This window comes from Asterias rubens, chromosome 6 (genome assembly GCF_902459465.1).
Source record: "Asterias rubens chromosome 6, eAstRub1.3, whole genome shotgun sequence".
NCBI lineage: Eukaryota > Metazoa > Echinodermata > Asteroidea > Forcipulatida > Asteriidae > Asterias > Asterias rubens.
Genome location: NC_047067.1, coordinates 7,211,553 through 7,232,887, shown reverse-complemented (window position 1 = coordinate 7,232,887; position 21,335 = coordinate 7,211,553). Strand labels below are relative to the sequence as shown.

General features: G+C 37.7%; 1 protein-coding gene across 2 annotated transcripts; it reads right to left on the bottom strand.

The window, feature by feature from the left end:
* Positions 1-847: 847 nt before the first annotated feature.
* LOC117291476 (staphylococcal nuclease domain-containing protein 1-like) lies at positions 848-19,654 on the bottom strand. Of its 2 annotated transcripts, none has more exons than XM_033773200.1 (20): positions 19,571-19,654; positions 17,123-17,272; positions 16,440-16,569; positions 15,447-15,531; positions 15,102-15,259; positions 13,398-13,489; positions 12,875-13,030; positions 12,067-12,173; positions 11,468-11,558; positions 10,536-10,685; positions 9,967-10,142; positions 8,954-9,137; positions 8,444-8,585; positions 8,044-8,153; positions 7,039-7,227; positions 6,215-6,350; positions 5,083-5,276; positions 4,623-4,730; positions 2,836-3,084; positions 848-2,321 (listed from the first exon to the last, which is right to left on the bottom strand). In XM_033773200.1, the coding sequence occupies exons 1-20, from the start codon at positions 19,619-19,621 to the stop codon at positions 2,256-2,258; spliced, it is 2,724 nt and encodes a 907-aa protein (XP_033629091.1). In that variant the 5' UTR covers positions 19,622-19,654; the 3' UTR covers positions 848-2,255. The 2 variants fall into 2 exon arrangements, with proteins under 2 accessions (XP_033629091.1, XP_033629092.1); XM_033773201.1 differs by having other exon boundaries at positions 9,967-10,139.
* Positions 19,655-21,335: the final 1,681 nt, after the last annotated feature.

Sequence of the window (21,335 nt, the reverse complement as noted above, 5' to 3'; positions counted from 1 at the left end):
TCTGGAGCGGACTTGCATGGCGGACACAATTGCATCCGACACCGGAACGCAAAGCACTGATTTTCAGGAGGCTGGAGCCAATCGACATTTCTAGTAATATAAGTGAACTACATCTAAAATAAATACATTTTGAGCAGGGGACATGTTTATCAGCTATTTATATACACTTGATTTGAAAGACTCAGCTGATTGGGCTACATTGACAGAAGCAGGTACTGAGTTCCAGAGCCTTGTATAGGATGGTATGAAGAATTTCTGATGTTGAGACATGCATGATTTAGGTTATCGAGAAAACAATACATTTCAAGAAAATTGAGAACTTTACTACAATTAAATCTTATTCATGTGTACACACGATGGCATGAAGAGGTCAAAGGCAATCGCTTTTTGCCGTCTTGTTGCGACCAATGACAAAACAAGAGAGGGGAAAACAGAAGAGGGGAAAACAAAAGGTATCCATTTATGTACATGTAATTGTTAAGACTGGGGTGCTCCGTGGAGAAATTTATGTTAGAAGACCATAGAAAACTGTCAATAAGGGACAAAAGAAAGAATACAAGAATGCTCCACCGGGATGTATTTTTTTAGAATGTGAATCAGCTAGCTGTGTAAGCTTAGAATGCCTAGTAACATGGAGTATACACCCGCAGAGGCCAAAAAAACGCAGACTTCTCTGCTTCCGCCGCAAGCGTTGATTCTTTGCTTTTGATGAAATTGGGTCAGTATTGCATGTTATTCACAGGCCTCGAATGGCGACTGTACAAGCTAGTTACCCGTAGTAAATTAACTTTGCTTAATGTCTTTTAACTTCTGGTATAAACAAACACTCAAAAGGAAAACTCTAAAATCTTAAATATGCCTTGAGACATTCAAAATATGCCTTGGCTTTAATTGGTTATGGCATAGTCACATGACTTAGATTCAAACAAGCAATTGGTTAATCCGTGGTCTATATTCAACTTGAGCAAGCTATTTCTCGGAAGACTGGTATCGGTAACCGTGGCAACAACAGTAGTTCTGGCTCTTTTTCAAAATAAACTTTTTATAATCTTATTAATTTGTAATCAACACATCAAGACTTCAATTCAATCAATACATTTCAGGAAATTTGAGAATTTCTCTACAATTAAATTTCATTTGTACACATTTTTAAACGTGAAAATCAAAATGCAATTTCATCTCAATGTTACTCATACCCCAAGCCTTGGGCTGGACTTCATTGGAGGAGAATACTGTACAAGCAAAATAGTTAAATCACCCATTCTGGAAGACAGTTCATCACTTTAACAAAGATAAATAATTAAAAATTCCCTACCACCTCCGTCGCCATCACATAGACGCACGACTTCTTCTTAGAACACAATCATTCCCCCCTCCCAAATATTTAGAACAAATAAGACAGACAAGGTAATAACAAGAATTATTTTCTACGACACTCAAAGATGTTTTTTAAACTAAATTGCTCCGTTAATCCTTTTCACACGAGACCATTTTCCTGTTATAGTTCTAAAACCAATCTAAATGTACACAGATTCTACACAGCCACACCTTCCTTGTCCCCAGACAAGTCAGCCTCATGAATATGCACATTAAGAACATGAATAAATGAATATTCTATTAGAAGAATTATAATATAGTTACTGCTAATATTCATAAGATATGCAAGGAGTTGTAGTTGGTGGTCGCATATTAATGCCCCAGCTCAATTTAATTAAATATTCAAAAACAAGATTTGGTCGATGCATTTAATACTTTTTATGGAAGATACAGTGTCACCATGAATTACGTATACCCAAAACAAGAAGCACATCTTGATTATTATGTTAGGTTTAAATCTACACGCACTTAAAATCTACATCTACTCTTATTCCAAGAAACAATTTATTCATTAACAAGAATTCACGATTCAGAATATTTAATACTAAAATCATACATTTAGTGAAAAGCTGTAATTAAATCATTTCGACTCAAACATCCCACAACCTAAGTTTGGCCACAGATATTGAAAGAAACTCAAAATAGAAGTCTCTGAAAGTGAATTGACATGTTGATTGGGCAAATTTAACTGACCACAACCATTTTGAAGGTAAAGATTTGGAATCAAAATAGAATATTTTCATATTTCTGTTAAATATACCTTAAAAGTTCTACTTGGATGAAAGCCAGACACTATTCTTTAGATTTCAAAGTGAGTTGTTGTTGCACGGTTACCAGTTTACCATTAATCCGGTCTAGTGGAGATTAATCCAGAGAGTTTAAGATTGGAATCCAAACTCCCTGGCATCATCGTCGGTGATATCTCCGTAACGCCACAGATTAAGCTGAGGAAGAAACAAACAATGAAAAATGCTCATATTAATCATGCCCATTGCCTCATTATGCAAAATTATTTTATTTTTTCATTTAATTTGTGAAATTGTTCATAATTACATAAAATGTTAAAACAAAAAACACAAATCATTTGCACTCTGTACATGTACACTGTTTTGAAGATTTTCATTGCAGGAAAAAAACTTGTAATTTTCAAGTGTTAAAATGTTTATCTCAGTCTTACTTTTATCTCTCCCGAATGCAAGTTTTTGATCTCTATACTGTACATGCAAAGTGTTTTGTTAGTCAAAGAGGTTAGACCCAAGAAATAGTAAAAGACCTTGAGGTCCGAGACCTAAAAGAAAGACCAAGTGTGGCCTTCATGAGCAGAGACATAGACTGGGACCAAAAGACAAGGACCCACGGCCGGGACCTTAAGGTCCAAGACCAATTCATTGAGATGTAACAAACGCCCCAAAAAGGAATTTGAAAAGAAAATCAAGCCAAGAAACCATCGAAACTTACATGAGCTTTGAGGGCACTCTGCTGTGCAGCGGAGTACTCATTCACCATCTTCTGTAGACGTTTCTCACGACGCTGTTCGGCCAGCAGGAAGCCGTCGCTCACCAGCGCCTTACCCATGTCTTCCTTGGAGTCTGGGTTGATGAGGGAGACGTACTCGGTCGTTCCAACGCGGTACTCCATGTTGTACAGGAATTGTTTGTTCAGGACCTCGTGGCTGAAGGAATCGAGGGCGTCCTGCCTGAATTCCTCCTGTGAATTAACAAGTTGGTCAATTATTGTCAAAAAAGTTTCAAGGTAAATTTTACTTTTCAGTTCATTTAAATCAATTTATTTATTTTGAAATAATTTCAAGTACTTAAGTTGGATCTAAACTAAAGACATAATAATAAATATATAGTAATATAACAACTGTTCGTTACAACAATAAATTTAAATCCATTAGATAAAAAGTACTGACAAATTACATAGGCCTACTACTAAAAAATATACATAAAACCACAATAACATAAAAACAAGATTAAAAAGACAAGTTTTCACTTCTTAAGAGTAAAGTAAAAACATAAAACCTGAGGACATTAAAATCACAAAAAGAAATGTACATGTATAAATGTAAAGGTCCTGCTTGGATCGTAAGCTAAAGCTATAACATATATCCCCTATGCCAAACTGGACCTTAACAGAGGCATAAACAAGCACAAACAAACAACATAATCATTAACAGCAAAACAAGCAAAGAGTTATCGGTGGGCATAAAAAACCCAGGAAAATTAAAGCCAATCAAAGTTATTAATTTATATAACAACGGGTTGGCTACAGATCAATCAGAGTAAAAAAGTGAGGACAAAAGGATGGTAAATGCAGAAAATGAAAGTGTGGATTACTGGACCATACAGGTTTGGAAATGCATTCGGGGTAAGGCGGGGATGGGGGGGGGGGGATGAATACAGATCATTATTATTATTTGTTTGACAAAAACAATCAAAACACAATCACAAAGGAGCAAATACAAGAACATGAATTAAGTAAACCAGGCAAAAGCAAAAATAGAAATCATTAAAAAACAAACAAATAAGCAAGTAGGCCCTACACAAGTGAACAGTCAAGATATAAAATAACATAAACAAAATCATTTATGCAAATCAGTTCAAAAGTACAAACGATTACAGTAGAGCAATTGCAAATTTGAAAACATCACTTAGCATAATGTTGTTGTCATCTCTCATCCTTTGTAAACAGTTTATTTATGAGCAAGTTAAAATAAGTTGTTTTTATTGCAACGTTAATCAGTTGACATCTCTCAACTGTTTGCTCAAGCCAGACAGAAATCAACATTGGATAAACAGTGACGAACTGAAACACTATATAAAACTATCCAACTCATTAACTTGCTGAGCAGTAATTAATAATAATAATAATAATAATACAAAATATTTATAGGGCGGCAAAATCAACCAAAATGAGGTGCTCAAGGCGCACAGGAGGGGGAACCACAAACAGCAAGGAAAATAAGACAAATAGACCAATTACACATAAGCGACATTAAACAATGTGGTTTTTAACTTAATCTTGAAAGTATCGAGACTAGAAATGTTGCAGATTTGAAGAGGTAAATCGTTCCAGAGTGTGGGTCCAGCATGGGAAAATGACCTATCGCCCCATGATTTACTACTCTTAGGAACCTGTAACATGCAAGTATTAGAAGATCGAAAAGATCCTACAGGATTACACCATGTACCGTAAAAAGAGAAAACGATTGTTGTCGCCAAGAAGACTTCAAGAGTACTTACATCTTTGGGCAGCATGGTACACGCCAAGTAGAAGTGATGAGCCTGTGGCTGCTGTGTATGGTAACCTGGTGGCATGGCACCAAGCTGGGCTAGCGAGACTACCTCACGCTACAAGAGAGAACAAATAATCAGCAACAAATTATTTTGAAAAGTACACCAAGCAATTGGTTACCCCCTTAAGCCCCATTTGTCATCTTGTCTACAAAAATTTGGCAATTCACAAAATTAAATGAAAACACAAAGGAAAGAAAGTCTTTAACAAATCTGAAAACAGAAGGTTGGGGTTCTAGGCATCATACTTCATGGAGGCAATGAAGGTGATTTCGGTGCCCTTGGTCTGCTCCAGCAGAAATTTACAATTTGTTTTCAGTCATATGGTGCCCTTTACCAAGGAGAAAATGTCTAGGTGACTTTGCCCTTTCAAAAACAAAGCATACATGTCCGGGGTTCCTTTACTCACGTTTCCATAATCTACGAAGAACACGGTGATCTTGTCTTTGTTGTGAACCTTCTCGACCTTGGCCCTGTACCACTCTCCGTCTACAAACTTAGCCACACACAGATCACCGGTCTTTGGGGTGAAGGAACCGGGCAGTGGAGGGGCGGCAGCTAGCTCTGCTCTCAGCTGCTCCATAAACTTCTCAAACTGAGGTCCTGTAAGATGGAAAAGGAGAACCAAATGAAATTACAGTGGACAATGTTTGACTTAACTCTACACCTTTAAAGTTATTGTTTGTATACATTGATATTTGAAAAGTCTGCTTCCCTTATTACCAATGAACACTTTTCTGTGTGTGTACACTAAATGAGTTGTCGCAGGGTGTATGGAAATAAATTAAACAATTAATTAATTTTTCATTTTAAAAATGACACACTCTACTGCAAATATCAAACAACATACAATACATATAACATTTGAGAATGGGAGGAATGACAAATGTCATTACATATAAAAGAAAACAAAAGTGAGAAAAAAAGTGGAAGAGAAATCTACTTAAATTAAAGAGATATCAATTAAAATTGGAGTTTCCTATTATTATTAATGCAATCAAGACAAACATCAATCAGCAATACACATCAAAGCAAATTAAAAAAATACAATCATTGATTCAATTCACAAGGAAACACTTGTTAAATATATGTTTATAATGTACAACAAACAAATAAATAGAATGAATTGCAGTGAAGATGTTGATCAGTCGGTCTGTACATTAGCGTGCAGCAAAGTAAACAAAACAGTGGTTGGTGAATGGCATTACAAACGACAAGTTTCAAAATACAATCCTTCAAAAAGAAAAACACGTGAATAAAATTTACATTTTGTCTCAAACCTTTTCATTTTGCCATATTGAAAAAGTCATAATGATCCCACTTGTTTCTCTGTCATGGAATCAATTATCTCTGATCAATCGTGGGTGATAAGACTTTCTTGTTTAAGACATTCATACAATTTCTATGTTACAGTGTGCTGAGCGCTAATATTTTGCTTGATGCCAAGTAAATCTCAGGTCGACCTGAGAGCAACTTGAGAATGATCTCCCCAGAGAAGACGAACCTCTACATCTTTAATCATCCATTTTCCTTTCCCTTACCTGAATCAATCAGCTGAGCAAAGAAGTCCAACTCCTTCCCAATCTCAGTCACCACAATGTGTTTGTAGTTGGTCTTTCTCTCTGTTGTCTCTTCTACAACCACTGTGGTCTTTGGCTCTTCAAACCTCTCCCAAATCTACAAATTGACATTGACAAAAAAAGGATGAGTGTTAACCTCTGCTTGGAACAAAATTCATGATCTAAGAACTGTTTGAATATCTGTATAGGATAATGCCTGAGGTGTGCATGGTGTTACTGCAAACAGAATATACACGATGCAATGCCTCAAAACACGTAAGATGGTTAACGCATGGTACATGTAGAGGTCTGTACTACTGCAATTAGGGAGATTGTGTACACCAATCAGGGAGATATTTAGAATTCCATTCAACACAACAGGGAAAAAGTTTCCGAAATCAGGGAGATTCTCAATTTAGAATTCCAATCGACACAACAGGGAAAAAGCAATAGCACAATGACACAAGTTGAGGTTAATTGTATTGTAAACTTGCAATTAGGGAGATTGTGTACACCAATCAGGGAGATATTTAGAATTCCATTCGACACAACAGGGAAAAAGTTTCCACAATCAGGGAGATTCTCAAATTTGTTCATCAGAACATTGAGAGATTGGTTGATTTTCAGGGAACTTTCTGCAGAATCAGGGAGAACTGGCAACTCTGGGTTATATACAAAATATTTGAGCTCTGCGTTTTAACAAAGATATTATTAGATATTAATTTTTGAAAGCGTTTTTTTTTCAGTCCTAAAATTTTTTTCTTAGGGATTAAATTTTTGAACTTTGACGCCTCCCAACTACAAACCTTGAGTTTGGCTTCCTTAGTCTTCTCTTCAGCCGATTGAATAACTCTGGCGTAGTTGCTTCGCTCTGCAGTGAAGTGCATCTTGGACAAGCCTTGCTCTACCAGGGACACAGAGAGGTTGACGCCCTCCACAAACAGCCAACCGATGAAGTTGCCGGCTTTGTCGATGGATTCGACTTCCACTTCGACCTAGAGAAAATAGAATCGATTTGTCATCATCAGTCTAATTTCATTAACCATCACTTTTGAACGGGTTTCAGCTTATGACTGAGGTCATAAGTAACGGCTTTATGAGTAGTACAGACCTCTACATGTACCATGCATTAACCATCTTACGTGTTTTGAGGCATTGCATTGTGTATATTCAGTTTGCAGTAACGCCATGTGTATATCTTCGCTGCTCTGCACATTTGTTCAATCCTACAAACCTTTTCTTGTTATTCATAATAAATAGCAAGACAAGTTCTCAAAGAAAAGGTCTACACAACAAAGTAGATATACACACATGGTGATACCGTAAACTGGATATACAACATAATGTTTTTGTCTTGAGAATACAGATACCAATTATATCAAAAAGGGCTCCTACTATCTAGCCATATAGACCTAACAGACCTTTTTGCAAACAGTGGGGCGCGCGCGTAAAGCTCGGAATATAGCTGCATTGTGGTCTAACTGGTGATCAAATTTGATCCTTATCTACCCCACAATGCACCTCATTCAACAGTCTGCGCTTGCGCAATGTTTTTTTCGAAAAGGTCTATGCACAAGATGCTAATTGAGTAGGGCGCCCTCTTGTGGTAGGGGCGAAAAAGAGGGTTATCATTGGCCAAGATTGTGTGCTAAATACGCGTAGGCTTTGCGATTCCATCGTTTTACTTGTATCTCCTAGATGGCGGCGTAATGATGCCTGTTACAGACACGGCTTCATCATTGACGCTAACCCAGTAAAAACAGTTGCCCGAGTTGCGCACACAATACCAATATCAACATCGTGACACTTACCTCCCGTTGTAGACAGAGTTCCTTGGTATACTGCAGAGCTTCTTCAGAGTATGGTTCAGATTCTGTTGGGCCGCCGGGTCCAGTGCGTGCCATCTTGGGGCATGTAATTCCTAAATAGAAAGTGTAGCAACAGAGTCATTTAACTATAGAAGAATGGTATGGTCGTACTTGTACAATCTATTTTATGTGTTCCAAACGGTCATCAATTCAGTTCTTTAATAGTTCAGTTCTTTTTATGTTTTTTTCCACACACACCATGCAAATTATACAATATTAGCAAACATACAGTTAGTTACCTTATAATGGTTAGATAGCAATACCTATAGGTAGAAGATTAAATACAAAACTATATGGTAACCAATTACATGCACGTGGATGAAGGCCAGAAAGAAATACCCACCAGCTAGGAGGAATGTGATAAGACAGGTTTCTTTGGGTAAGAAGAGACGGACTCGAGATCCACTGGCGACAAACTCCACGATGGCACTGCTGCGACCAGCACGCTGGAGGAATGGAAGAAACTGCTTGGCCTTCTGGGGTTCCTGTTGGAATAAGAAAAACATTAAAATTTATCCTCTGGTGAAGATCATAAAGACATTTTACTGAAAATATAGTTTCTAAAACCCAGTAACCTTGGAGTGGGCCAAAACATGAAGGTGTCCATAAACTGAAAATTATAATATTGATTATTTTTACATAAATACCTTCTACATCTAAAAAGAGTTGGTGCAAATTATTTTCCTTTTTAAAGAATAGTTCATTATTTCTAAAAGCCCTCATGTGACCAGGGATTGGGCAAAAACTTGAGGGTGTTCACGATCATAAAAAATACACAGTTAGGTATTTCCAACAATTAGTGTGATTGTTTTCGAGGACTCGCAAATTAACCCCAACTAAACCTAAATCTTACCCCGGATGTATCAGCAATCCGATGAATGGGATATTCCTTTTTGCTGTGTACTCCTTTGCCATTCTTGATAGCTCTTGTCTCGGCAGTGAGTAGGGCATCGTAGTGGGCAGATCTCTGATCATCATCTTGACGGTAACGGATCACAGTGACGAGCCCCTTGCTCACAAGCGCTTCAGCGAGGTTACTGTGGAAGTGACAACAGACGGTAAGCAAATTTTGTGTTGACTATAACTCTTAAGTGTAAGCGATTTCGCAGGTAAACAGGAAAATTAGCCACCCAGCTTGCATTAATTTTCATACAGGATGCCTTTTCATGTGCTTGCGGTTAGCAGCGCTATGATACGGAAACTTTAAAGTATAAGCGATTTCACAGGTAAGCAGGAAAATGAGCCACCGGCTTGCATTAATCTTCATACAGGATGTTGTACAAAAAATTTGAAAACACTTTCAAGAACAGGATCACATTATTTCTAAGATGGCCGATAAACACAAAATCCTAAAAGGTTTTAAATTGCCTCAAAATTTTTCCAAGGCAATGGATGGACACTATCGTAATTACTAAAAAATACAAGTAATGGAAGAGGTAATAGCAGAGATTGATAGTTTAAAACATTGTGAGAAACGGATCCCTCTGAAGTAACATAGTTTTGCGAGAAAGAAGTAATTTTCCACGAATTTGATTTCGAGAACTCAGAATTAGATTTTGAGGTCTCGAAAGCAAGCACACAACTTCATGAAACAATGGTGTTTTTTATTTCATTATTATCTCGCAACTTCGACGACAAATTGAGCTCAAATTTTCGCAGGTTTGTTATTTTATGCATATGTTGAGATACACCAAGTGAAAAGACTGGGTCTTTGACAATTACACCTTGTAAGAAGACTGATCTTTGACAACAAGAGGGCTAAGTGTCTTTAAAACTCTTGTAGAAGTCAAATAGATAATGTTTGCTGATAAATCATTGAAGGCTTCCGAAGAAATGTACAAAATGTTAAAAAGAGATCCTACTTACATTCCACCAATGGTGACAGTAACGCATGTTTTCTCGGGGTAGCCGTCGCTAGCTGGTTTGATGTAGTCCACGGAGACGTTGACCTTCTTTCCGATCAACTTCTTACGTAAGAACTCACGGGCCTCGAACATGTACGGCACATCGTAAAGTGGACGCACACGTCTCTCATTTTGCTGCTGGTTAAAATACAGGGGAAAATAACTTGAAAGGGGACGTACTCGTTTCTCGAATTGCTGTTGGGTAAATTACAGGAACAAATAATTTGAAGAAAAAAAATCGTTCCTTGTTTAGTTGTTAACCACAGGTTCTTAGGCTGTTTACTCCACAGGGAGCTGAGAAAGCTTAAAGGAATGTTATTGGCCCAATGACCAGGGGAATAATGTAAAGCGCATTGAGATGGTTATTGTGAAATGCGCTATATAACAATTATTATTATTATTCTTTTCAGAACCAACACTACTCAACATAGATTTACACATGGTAACCACCAATGTCACCTAGCCCAATTTTGTATTGGTTTTGAATGTTTACGGACGAATGTCATGAAATGAAAATGAAGTAATTCTCACCCTTGGTTGCTCCACTTCCTTGCCATCTTCTTTGCCCTCCTTGGGAGCCTGTGAGAGTCTTGGTGGTCGGATGCTGGATAACGTCACCTTACGATAGTCACCAACGGCTGTCTTCAGCACAAGGGCATCGGCGTTGATGACCTCAACCACCTTCATGGATTAGACGAGAAGAAGACAAGGTTAAAGATTTACCCAAACTGACATTATGTTTGATGCATCATTAAGAATCTTTACTCGGATATTGGATGCGTTTGAGTACATTGTTGCAGAATGATAATCACTTGGTGAAATCTGGACTATTCATTTTCATAAAATTGAAAAGCCGAGTGATTATATTCAGCGACAATGCATGAATAAAATGCTTTCATGTGTTTATAAGCTTTCATGTGCTTTCATTAAATTTTTATAGATTACAAGGGCTGGCCTGCATGTACACACACAGCATAGGATTTAATAGCTACTCAGGTTTTTTAATATTTTCATTTTGTACAGATTTTCTTGTGGGCTAATTTGTTTTGACTACCTAGCGGGAATGATTATTTTGGAAACGGCACTGTGAAGCGACCAATATTTATCCACATTGAATATTAAAATTTGGAGAGACACTACAGAATTAACCTGATATGTGTCTCAACAACCAAATTACACAGATCTGTGTTTGTGGTCATACTAAATGTTTGACAACTCTCTTGGATATTATTGATAACATTAGTCTTACACTAATAGGATTCCAACTGCCTCTAACTACCGGGCAACCTCAGTAGTCTAGTTGGTAAGACACTGCTCTAGAATTGCAAGGGTCGTGGGTTCCAATCCCACCAGAGTAACATGCCTGTGACATTTTTTCGCAGGACTCAGGAAAGTACTGAGTATACAGTGCTAACACACATCGATGTATTAACATCTCTTATAACATTAGTCTTGTTCACTACCTTTCCTGTGTAGGTCTTCTCAGCAATGTCCAATACGACGGCATTGGATTTGTAGTCCTTCCAGATGCGTAGTTTCTTTTCCTTGGCTTTTCTGGATGAGACGGAAAAGCAAACCATCAGTCAAATCCAATTCAGGTTCATAACATGGTATACTTCGAAAATGACAGAATATCACAAACACAAAACGAAAGACTCATCATTTAACTGAAGTGTGTTCATAACACAAATGCTCCGCAACTCCATCTGTGTTGGCATGGTATAGAAGCTTTGGGTTGCAAGTCATATTGTCACTGGCGCTACGAACCAACAAGAAGGTAATGCATTCTGCTCTATCATCCAGGCTCCTAGCGGTTGATACCTACATCCTCTACGGACGTAACACACTCAAAAACTGTACTTTAATCAAGTTCAAATCATTAAGCGTCCACTATAATAAAACTACATAAAAACACTCAAAATGTTTGAAGATACGGGTGTTTTACAAAGTGTTTCAATTAAAAACATAGTTTTCTTTGACTGCTAATTTTTACAAGTATGGTAGGAGTGTGTCAGTTTGTGGCGTCACTGAGGATATTGCTCAACAGCTTTAATGTTCTTACTTTTCAGCAGCTCTTAGTTTATCTGCTCCGCTTGTGACCGTGGCTATACTCCAGTCCACACATCGAGCCAGCCCTTCACCCAACAGGAACTCCGCAATGTTTCCTTTCTGTCAAAAGCAGGGGAAACAAAATCTAGAGTTAAAGGGAAATGTCTCTTAATACATGTAGATGTTGAATTTGCATCTTTTGAGACTTTGAAAGTGGAGCGTGGGGGGGGGGGGGCTGTATTCTCTCCATGAAGCTGAGAAAAATTACAGGAATGTTGTTGTCCCAATAACCAGGATACTAATGTGTAGTGAATTTATACATAATTGCAAAATGCACTATATAAGATCTAGTTGTTATAAATAAATCAAATGTGGCAATGACATTTCCGTAAAATAAGAACATAAGGAATTTCAGAGTCAAGACCAGGGCCCACGTTCATGGCGCACTTACTTCAAGTCACTAAGCATTCTACGCTTACACAGCTAGTGCTGAAATTCGCACTTTCCCTGCAAGCGGGGAATGTTGATCGTAAGCTCAGAATTTGACAAGCGGAGAATGGTTATCGCAAGCGCAGAGTCGGGCAAAAAGAGAATGGTAATCGCATGCTCAGAATTCGGCAACAAATGGAGAATGGTGATCGCAAGCGCAGAATTCGGCAAGTGGAGAATGGTGAACACAAGCTCAGAATTCGGCAAGCGGAGAATGGTGATCGCAAGCTCAGAATTAGGTAGTAAGTAGAGCCATGAAATTTGGCCATGGGCAAATGGAACAATCTGTCTGTGTCTAGGGGAGATTGATAGGCTAGGGGAGGGGGACTTACAGGGTGCATGACAGAGCCGAGGTAGTTCTGATTAGACACGCCCTCAAGGATGATCTTGACATCCCTCTGTAGCAGTCGAGACTCTGTGAAATACTTGGCTTCACCGGCAAACGGTTCTTCCGTCTCGGCGTCACCATCCCTCCGGAACATGGGACACTGCAGAGTGGAAACAAAACACTAGTTCATACTTGACACAAACATAGAACTTGTTAAACAGCTTGCTGACCATCTGCAACCATTCGGCTACGGTCATGCACACAGGTACTACAGTGTATGCACAGCTCAAAACCATCTGAATGGTTTTGAGTGGTAGTACAGCTTATCAACAGCACAGCTCAAATAGTACTGCCATGTGTGTACAAAAACGATGGGGTTGTGAACATTAGTGAATTTGAATGGTTTTGAATGGTTTATCAGTAGGAGGGTTAAAAGAAAAACACTGAAAACACTGTGTTATGCATCAAGCTTAATTTTCTTTGGTCACCGGATTCTTGAGATGATGATGTCCCTCTATACAACATACCTTGATTCCTGAGAGCATGACAGTCACATGATGGAAGGATGGAACAAGGAAAGCACGCACTGTGCATCCATCTCGTACATGCTCAATAACAGCTGCAATCACCAGGAAAGAACAAGAAACACACCGTTGAGAACAATGCTTTATGTATCAAATTGCTCCCTGAAAGACCCTGGACATTATTGGTAACTGTCAAAGACCAGTCTTCTCACTTGGTGTATCTCAACACATGCATAAAATAAAAAACCGGTGCAAATTTGAGCTCCGAGATAATAATGAAAGAAAAAACACCCTTGTCACACAAGATTGTGTGCTTTCAGTTGCTTGATTTCGAGCCCTCAAATTCTTAATCTAAAGTCTCGAAAACTACGTTACCTTAAGAAGAGGAAGCCGTTTCTTACAATGTTTTATACTATCAACCTCTCCCCATTACTTGTTACCAAGTAAGGTCTTATGTTAATAATTATTTTGAGTAATTACCAATAGTGTCCACTGCCTTTAAAGGTAGGGACGGGTCACAGATTGTTTTTTGTCAACAAAAAGCTGATTATAAAAACCAATAAATGAAAGTTTCATCTGAATAGTGTTTTCTTGCTAGAAAATAGCAAAAAACTCTCAGTATTTTCAGAAGAACGTAAAATCCATCTACGTTCAGTGAGGTGACAGTAGAACCCAACCGGATCTCTGGCTGCAGCATTTCCAAACGGACACAAACACTGAGAATAATTGTTTTTTTCGGATTAAAATGTTTATAATGGATGACAAATTATCTTGACCAGAATTACTTCAAAGGTAATCCTTTATCAACAAAATAGTTTATAGTCAACAGCTGCAGCGCTTCTCACCAAGCTTTTGGGTTCATACGTTTGTGGAGTATTTACCAGTCTATGACCCTACCTTTACTATCTATTGGTCTTTAATTTTCTGCTTTTATTGTTGCTTTGTGTACTATATTATGTTAAATCTATATTAATTTTATTGTGTACCCCAGATGTGGGGCAACAGATCTACGGATCATAGTACATGTATGTATTTGCTTTTGTTGTCCCTTGCCCATCTTGGGGTATAATGTTGTCAATGTATTTTGTTTTGTACTGTTATGGCGAATAAAATAATAATAATAATAATAATAACAATATCAACATACAAGCTGTCAAAATTCTTTGTAACAGTATAAACTTTAATAATAATAATACCAAAATTATATAGCGCCCTCATCATGTAAACATGCTCTAGGGCGCTGAACATAGATATAGACTAACTAAAAAATAAGAAAATAACTTTGAACTATTTTGTTTGTTTTTTGATGCTATCAACTTTCTTGACTAAAATTCACTTTTTAAATTTTGTGGTTTGGTATATTTGTCATGTAAATTTGTATAGTGTGCGTTTTGCTGTCGCAGAGGAGATCTTACCCTTTTTTTGGTCTCCTTTTTTAAAATCAGAAATGGGGTAGATTTACTCTGGGTCCGCCTGACGCTTAATTTTGTATTTTATTTCATACAATATGAATGTTTGTATTGCAAATTTTTACTAAATTTTTGCTTCTTTTTTAACCGTTGTGTATTTTTAAAACCGTATTGCTATTTTTGCTCATGTTTTTTATCCTGCATTTTAATGTTTTTCTTGGCTGTACAGCGCTTTGAAACAGTGTAAAAGCGCTTTATAAATGCATTCAAGTTAAGTTTTTAAGTTAACGTTTCTTACCGTTTTGTTCCTTGCCATGGAGTCCATCCACAAAGTTCCTTGGGTTATCTACTGACCATTTAATGTCCCTTATGCCATTGCTGCTAGGTCCGCCTGCCCACTTGCCCTTCTTGGAAGCTTTGGCCGTGTCTTCCAACACGTTGAGTTGGTTCTGATCACTTAACGAGCAAGAAAGGTAGAAGAGAGTTTTATAGTTCAGAAGCTTTTGGATGGTGAAAAGAATAATCCTTGATATACAAATTTGGATATCGCAAAGGTAATTATTTAATAAAATGTGCTTTGATCCAACAGCCTGTACTCGAATATTAACACCACAGTCAATAACAATTATTTAACTATTCTTACTCTGATGGTTTGATTCCGCCTCTCCTCACTTCAACAAGTCCTTCTGCTACTATGGATTCCGTTACATTCTCCATGACATTTGGGTCTGAGAGGTAGGAAAATAAAAATAAAAACACGTTAAAACACAAGACAACGAGAAAAGACAGGGCTCAAATTTGGGGAAAGAATTTGCAATACTGTTACGCTTTGTACGCAAAGAATCCCTACTAGAGTACAGCGAAGTACATACAAACACATACCCCAAAAATTCTACTGGCCTGTGAAAGACGCCGATGTAAACGCACAACTCCCAAATTTTGTAAGCGTTGATTCTTTGCTTGCGGTAAACAGAAGCCATAAAACTGCGCCATGGGGCATTTCTCAAACCTCAGCTTGGGCTCCAGCTCAAGGTACCCTCCGATGTTAGAACCACCACTGCGTGCAAAATAAATGCTGCTCCAAAAAAGTATAGAACTGAAGGCCGGGGTTTCTTTCCACTACTTACGCAGCGCATGGAGCCTCAGCCAGAGACTGAGCCCAAACCTGGGTTTGAGAAAGGCCCCTTGGCTGTTGTTTTTGCCTGGTTTAAAGCCATTGGACACTTTCGGAATGAAACAAAATCAAAAGTTCACAGATTTACAAATAACTTATAGGGTTTACAGAAGGTATTATAAGAATTCTCTTGAAATAATATTCCATGAAATGCTTTACTTTTTGAGAAAACAGTAAAACAATATCAATTCTTCGATATATCAAGAAACGCGGATTTATTTTAAACACATGTCACGACACGGCAAAACGTGCGGAAACAAGGGTGGGTTTTACTGTTATTTTCTCCCGACTCCGATGACCAATTGAGCCTAAATTTCCACAGGTTTGTTATTTTATATAAGTTGTGATACACGAAATGTGGGCCTTGGACAATACTGTTTACCGAATTGCCAATGGCTTTAAATAAGCCAAGATAAAATGTGATATTAAAAGTTTCAAACTAAAGAGACGTTCTTCACTCACCCTTGGCTGATGGTAAGTAGACGCAACCGTATGCTCGGCCACTCCCTGGTGCAGTATACTCAACGGTGAACTTCACGTCTTTTCCAATAAGTTTCTTCCTCAAGTACTCACGAGCCTCCCATGCATAAGGCTGCAAATAGTTTTTTTTAAGACAGTTACACAAAATATTTCATTGATAAAATATAATCTAGGCAATTGTCGTTCGGGGTAGTTTTGAGTCTTCCCACATCAGGTAAACTGCCCAAGACATTGAAACTTAATAGGCTACCATGTGAACTTCACTTTAAATAAAATTGGGACTATATTAAGAAGAGGGCAAATCTGACCAGACAGTTTTAGATTGTATCAAGCAAACACTAACAGCATGTGAACTTTGTATGTTGTTTTCTAATAAGGTTCAACTAGATTTTGAGAAAATCCTGAGTGAAAATGAGAATATTCTCCTCTTATTATTACAACTTTACATTTAATGAGGTACAATAAATCCAAGTTGTGGATATCTAGGATTTTTTTTAAGGGACAAGAAGTCCAGATCAAATGGAACAGTCACTGTGCATGTTCAGTGCTAACTATGATTATATCACTGGGCCACAATTCTACCAACCAATACACAAATTTTAACTTCAAATAAAACACTTTGTTTTGCAGTCTGCTCTCGCTCATTACCAAAAACCAATCCTTACCTCGTCCTGGGTCTGGACCGAGTTCTCAATGTTGGGATTGGCTTTTCTTGCCATCTTGGGGGCGGTGATGTTAGAGAGACAAATCTGTCTTTCTGGAGGGGGGCCTCCCTTAGGCTGGCCTCTGATGATGACTGCATCACCGGAGAGCACCTGAAGAAAAAGACAAGAAATAATAGTTTGAATAAATTCTGCATTAAATGACTAAGCTAGTAAGAAGCAATTTGTACCAACTTCGTCTTGCATACATTCCTTCTGCATAAAAGAAATCTGATTTTTATGGCCATTTTGCAACATCCTAAAGACACTGGACACTAGTAATTGTCAAAGACTAGTCTTCTCACATGGTGTAGCTCAACATATGCACAAAATACCAAACCTGTGAAAATTTGAACTCAATTGGTCATCGAAGTTGAGAGATAATAACGGAAGAAAAAAACACCTTGTCACACGAAGTTGTGTGCTTTCAGATTCTTGATTTTGGGACCTCAAATTTTAGAGATCTCTAAAATCTAAATTTGTGAAAAATTATCTCTTTCTTGAAAACTACGTTACTTCAGAGGGAGCCGTTTCTCACAATCTTTTTTACTATCAACAGCTCTCCATTGCTTGTTAACCGAGTAAATTTTTATGCTAACAATATTATTTTGAGTAGTTACCGATAGTGTCCACTACCTTTAAGACTGGGAATGACCAGCAAATAAAAGAAAACAAATAAATAAAAAAAATTTTTTTTAAGAAAACCCAAATTAACAACAAAAATAACCCTCCATGGTGGGACGCCAGTCTCAAATGTAAAGTTTCTCTACAATACCGATCAAATTTCAACAACTGATTTTTTAAAACATCTTGTACCAATTGACGTGTTACAAAATAGCAACTCCAATCAAATTGTCATCAACTGAAGCAGAAAATTTGACTTGTGTTATTATGTAGTTTGGTATTGATTCTGGAATAATTTTTGAGAAAGTTTCCGTATCACACCACCACTTTTTCATTCGATATGAAATAATATAGTATCTAATTTACCTCAATGAGATATCCCCTTGTATAAAAATGAGTGAAGTGGTGTGGCAGGTTACTGAAACTTATCAATTTTGTTTTGTATTACAGAGCAACGGATTGATGTTGTAATGATTGTGCTGAGTGTTTTTTACTCATTTTTTTTTTAGACATTTCAAATTTGTGTACAACGTACAGCGTGACTAACTTGCTACAAATGTTGTTGTTGAGCATGCACGAAAGTTTTCACATAAAATTATACTATAAAAAAAGAAAAAAAAAGGTCAGTTTATTTTCCCAAATAAATGTCACCCAAGTTCCCAACCCTCTAAACCAAGTCCAAATAAAAAATTGTAAAATGTTCATTGTTTCCAGACGCGTTACCATATGTTTTTGTACGCAAAGTACGGATTTAGTGTTTTTTTATTGTAGGACAAACGTTTGTAGATAATTCTCCACGTTTGTCTTGGGAAAAAAATAATATGGGCACGCTCGTCACGTGTGGTGGCTTTGCGATGCGTTCGGCAGAGTTCGGGGACAATCAGCATTTGTAGTGTATTGGTAACACCGAGTAGTTGGGGACTGAATTACGATAAGAATTTATAACTTTTAACATTATTTGAGATTGCGGAGTGCGTTCTTTGGTCGCCCCCTCGGACATTGAGATATCAAAGGACGCATAGAGCCTAATTTTGGCGAGATCAAAATAAAAATAAAGAGAGATTTCTGATTCCAAAATTCATTGAACAATGATTGAACCATGATCGTTTAACGCGTGAGAGATATAAACCTATGACTCAGGTTACACGGGAGACGATAGGGATAGCCGGACGAAACCGAAATAGTTCTAGGAGCACGCTTCTCCATCCATCAGCAGGTATTATTAATATTATATTAAATGATTTGGTTTAATTCTGTTTCTTATTGGCATGGCAGAGGACCTCAAAAACAATAACAAACAACAAACAATTCAACATGGATGGAAATAAAACTGAATGTTTTTTTTTTGTAAACCCAGAAAAAACATGTTGTTTTAAAAAAGGGAGTCCCCAATTCCTATTGATGGCCGACACTGAAGACGGAAGTGAAACTGTTGTCTACAAATTATTCAATTGTTAAAAATATCTACAAAAAACTCAAACAATTTTAAATTAAAAACGCCGTTTTCAAATAGCGCACAGCAACCCTCCATGGTCAAACAGAGCATGAGCACCAAGATGGTTCAAATCGTGTGCAACGTCACCATATGGACTTTACCAAGCCAACTTTGTACACGTATGCATAAACCGTAACACGCAAATCCCGCACACGTACAAAACAGGCAAAAAGGCCAAACATTTATACTATATTTTCACCCTTTTGCCCTGCACAGAAATCCCTCTAACTTCGGTGAACAGTGGCCAATATCCTCTGTCACCCATACGTATTGTTAAAATGAAAAATAAATACCTGTTTGACGACCCCTCGCATGAAATTCTGTGGTGTTTGTTGGGCGGCCATTCTTGCAACGTGCAAGTTTACGGAGAGAAAGGCTTCATCACGTGATTTAAAGGTCGAGCAAGGGTCATAGTTTATAGTAGACTAGCTCCAAGTCCTTGTCTTCGTCTTAAAATACGTTTGTGTACTGTTGTTAATGTGATCGGTTTACAGCCGAAATTGTTATTATTATTTGTAATATAACTAGTTTAATGAGGACAGTCCACTAAGAAGAAAAAACAGTCTTGCAAAAGAAAAGTATTACCAAAGTTACTAGGATATCCCATCGGTTCTGTGTTATTATTTTTCAATTTCGATTCTCACAAATTCTATTCGGGCTATTATAAAATATAAAACAATGTTCACCCCTCTCCTTATAATTATTGCTATAGTAATCAACCCATGCAAGGCGGACGGACGCGGTAGTGCCACGCCTTCATTTTTTTAGTCAGGTAAGTAGATAGTGTGTAATGCCGAGTATTCTTAAATTCAAATACTAACCTGGAAACCCAAATTGGCGTAACCAAGAGCATTGTGATTACGAAATCAGGTCAATTGGGTTAATAAATTTGGGTTTGTTTGTTTTGTTTGTTGGGTGTTTGTTTTTTTTTTTGTTTTTTTTTTTTTTGGGGGGGGGGTTTGGGGGGGGGCTAATAATAATTATTACTGTTCCCCTCAACCAGTTATAGCGAAGGGGAAGTTCATGTGGCATAGGTGACAATTAGGACGACCCACTGACGAAACAATCGCACCAACTCACCCAGTCAAACGGGGTCGGGGTTGCCGTCAAGGTAGATATTTTGATATAATAATACTTGGTTAGTTTTGTTTTCTTTTTCCTTTCACTTTTCCCAACTTGACCCGTTTGCTGTAATTGTATTTATAAAAACGGAACTAAACAGACAATGTTTTTTTTAAATTGACCTTACCGACAGCCTTGCAAGGTCACTGGGTAAAGAAGAAAAAGAAATCTCCGGTTACTGTTGAAAGAACTCTCGATGAATAAAATTACTGCATACTGTCCTTGATTTGAATGGCATTGGCTTACAGGAAGACAAAATAGACAGAGGTGGTTTCCTGTGTAGTGAGGTCGCTTGGATGTAGGTTTTTATCCACCTGAGTTTACCTGCGAGAATCGATCCCACGGTGGGCTCGTACCCGTTTATACGGGAGGAGAAAATCGGAAAAGTGTGGATTTTGTTCAATTATTCTACTGCAGTTATTGTTATTGTGGAAATTTCAATTAATTGACTTTTGGATTTTAGAAATGTTTGATTTGTAATCCTGTAGATGTACAATAAATCTAACATGTTATTCATCTCAAAAGGTGGTCACCGTGTTTTTATGATATCACCGAGAATCAGGAGCGTGACCACGCAGAAGGATCGTTGTAGGGTTAGAATAATCGTTACGACAACAAGAAGCGTTACTGACAGTAACTCTTTTCAGAGTCAAAATTTAGGGCATCTATCAAACTCTTTGTGAAACAGTTTTTCTCAAAATGCTTTATATATTACGAAAGCTGCTGTACTTATTGGGCTTCCAACCAAAAGTGTTTATTCCGTTAATTTTAAGAGTGGTTACCAAACTTCCCTTTAACTTTACGTAGCTCTACTTCGAGCTGAGGCAAATAAAGGCGCATGGGGATGCATCTGCAGTTTGCAGCAAGTCCAGTTCCACTGATTGGTTTTCCCGGGAAGCGCAACGAGAGAGCCCCTTTAATGGAGAAAAAACCTCA

Coding starts and splice junctions, on each gene's coding strand:
- LOC117291476 (XM_033773200.1), bottom strand. CDS start 19,621: ATGGCCGCCCAACAAACACCACAGAATTTCATGCGAGGGGTCGTCAAA. Junction 12,174..12,874: donor TCGGCTCTGTCATGCACCCT/GTAAGTCCCCCT, acceptor TGCTTTTGACAG/AAAGGAAACATTGCGGAGTT. Junction 11,559..12,066: donor AAACTAAGAGCTGCTGAAAA/GTAAGAACATTA, acceptor CGTCTCATCCAG/AAAAGCCAAGGAAAAGAAAC.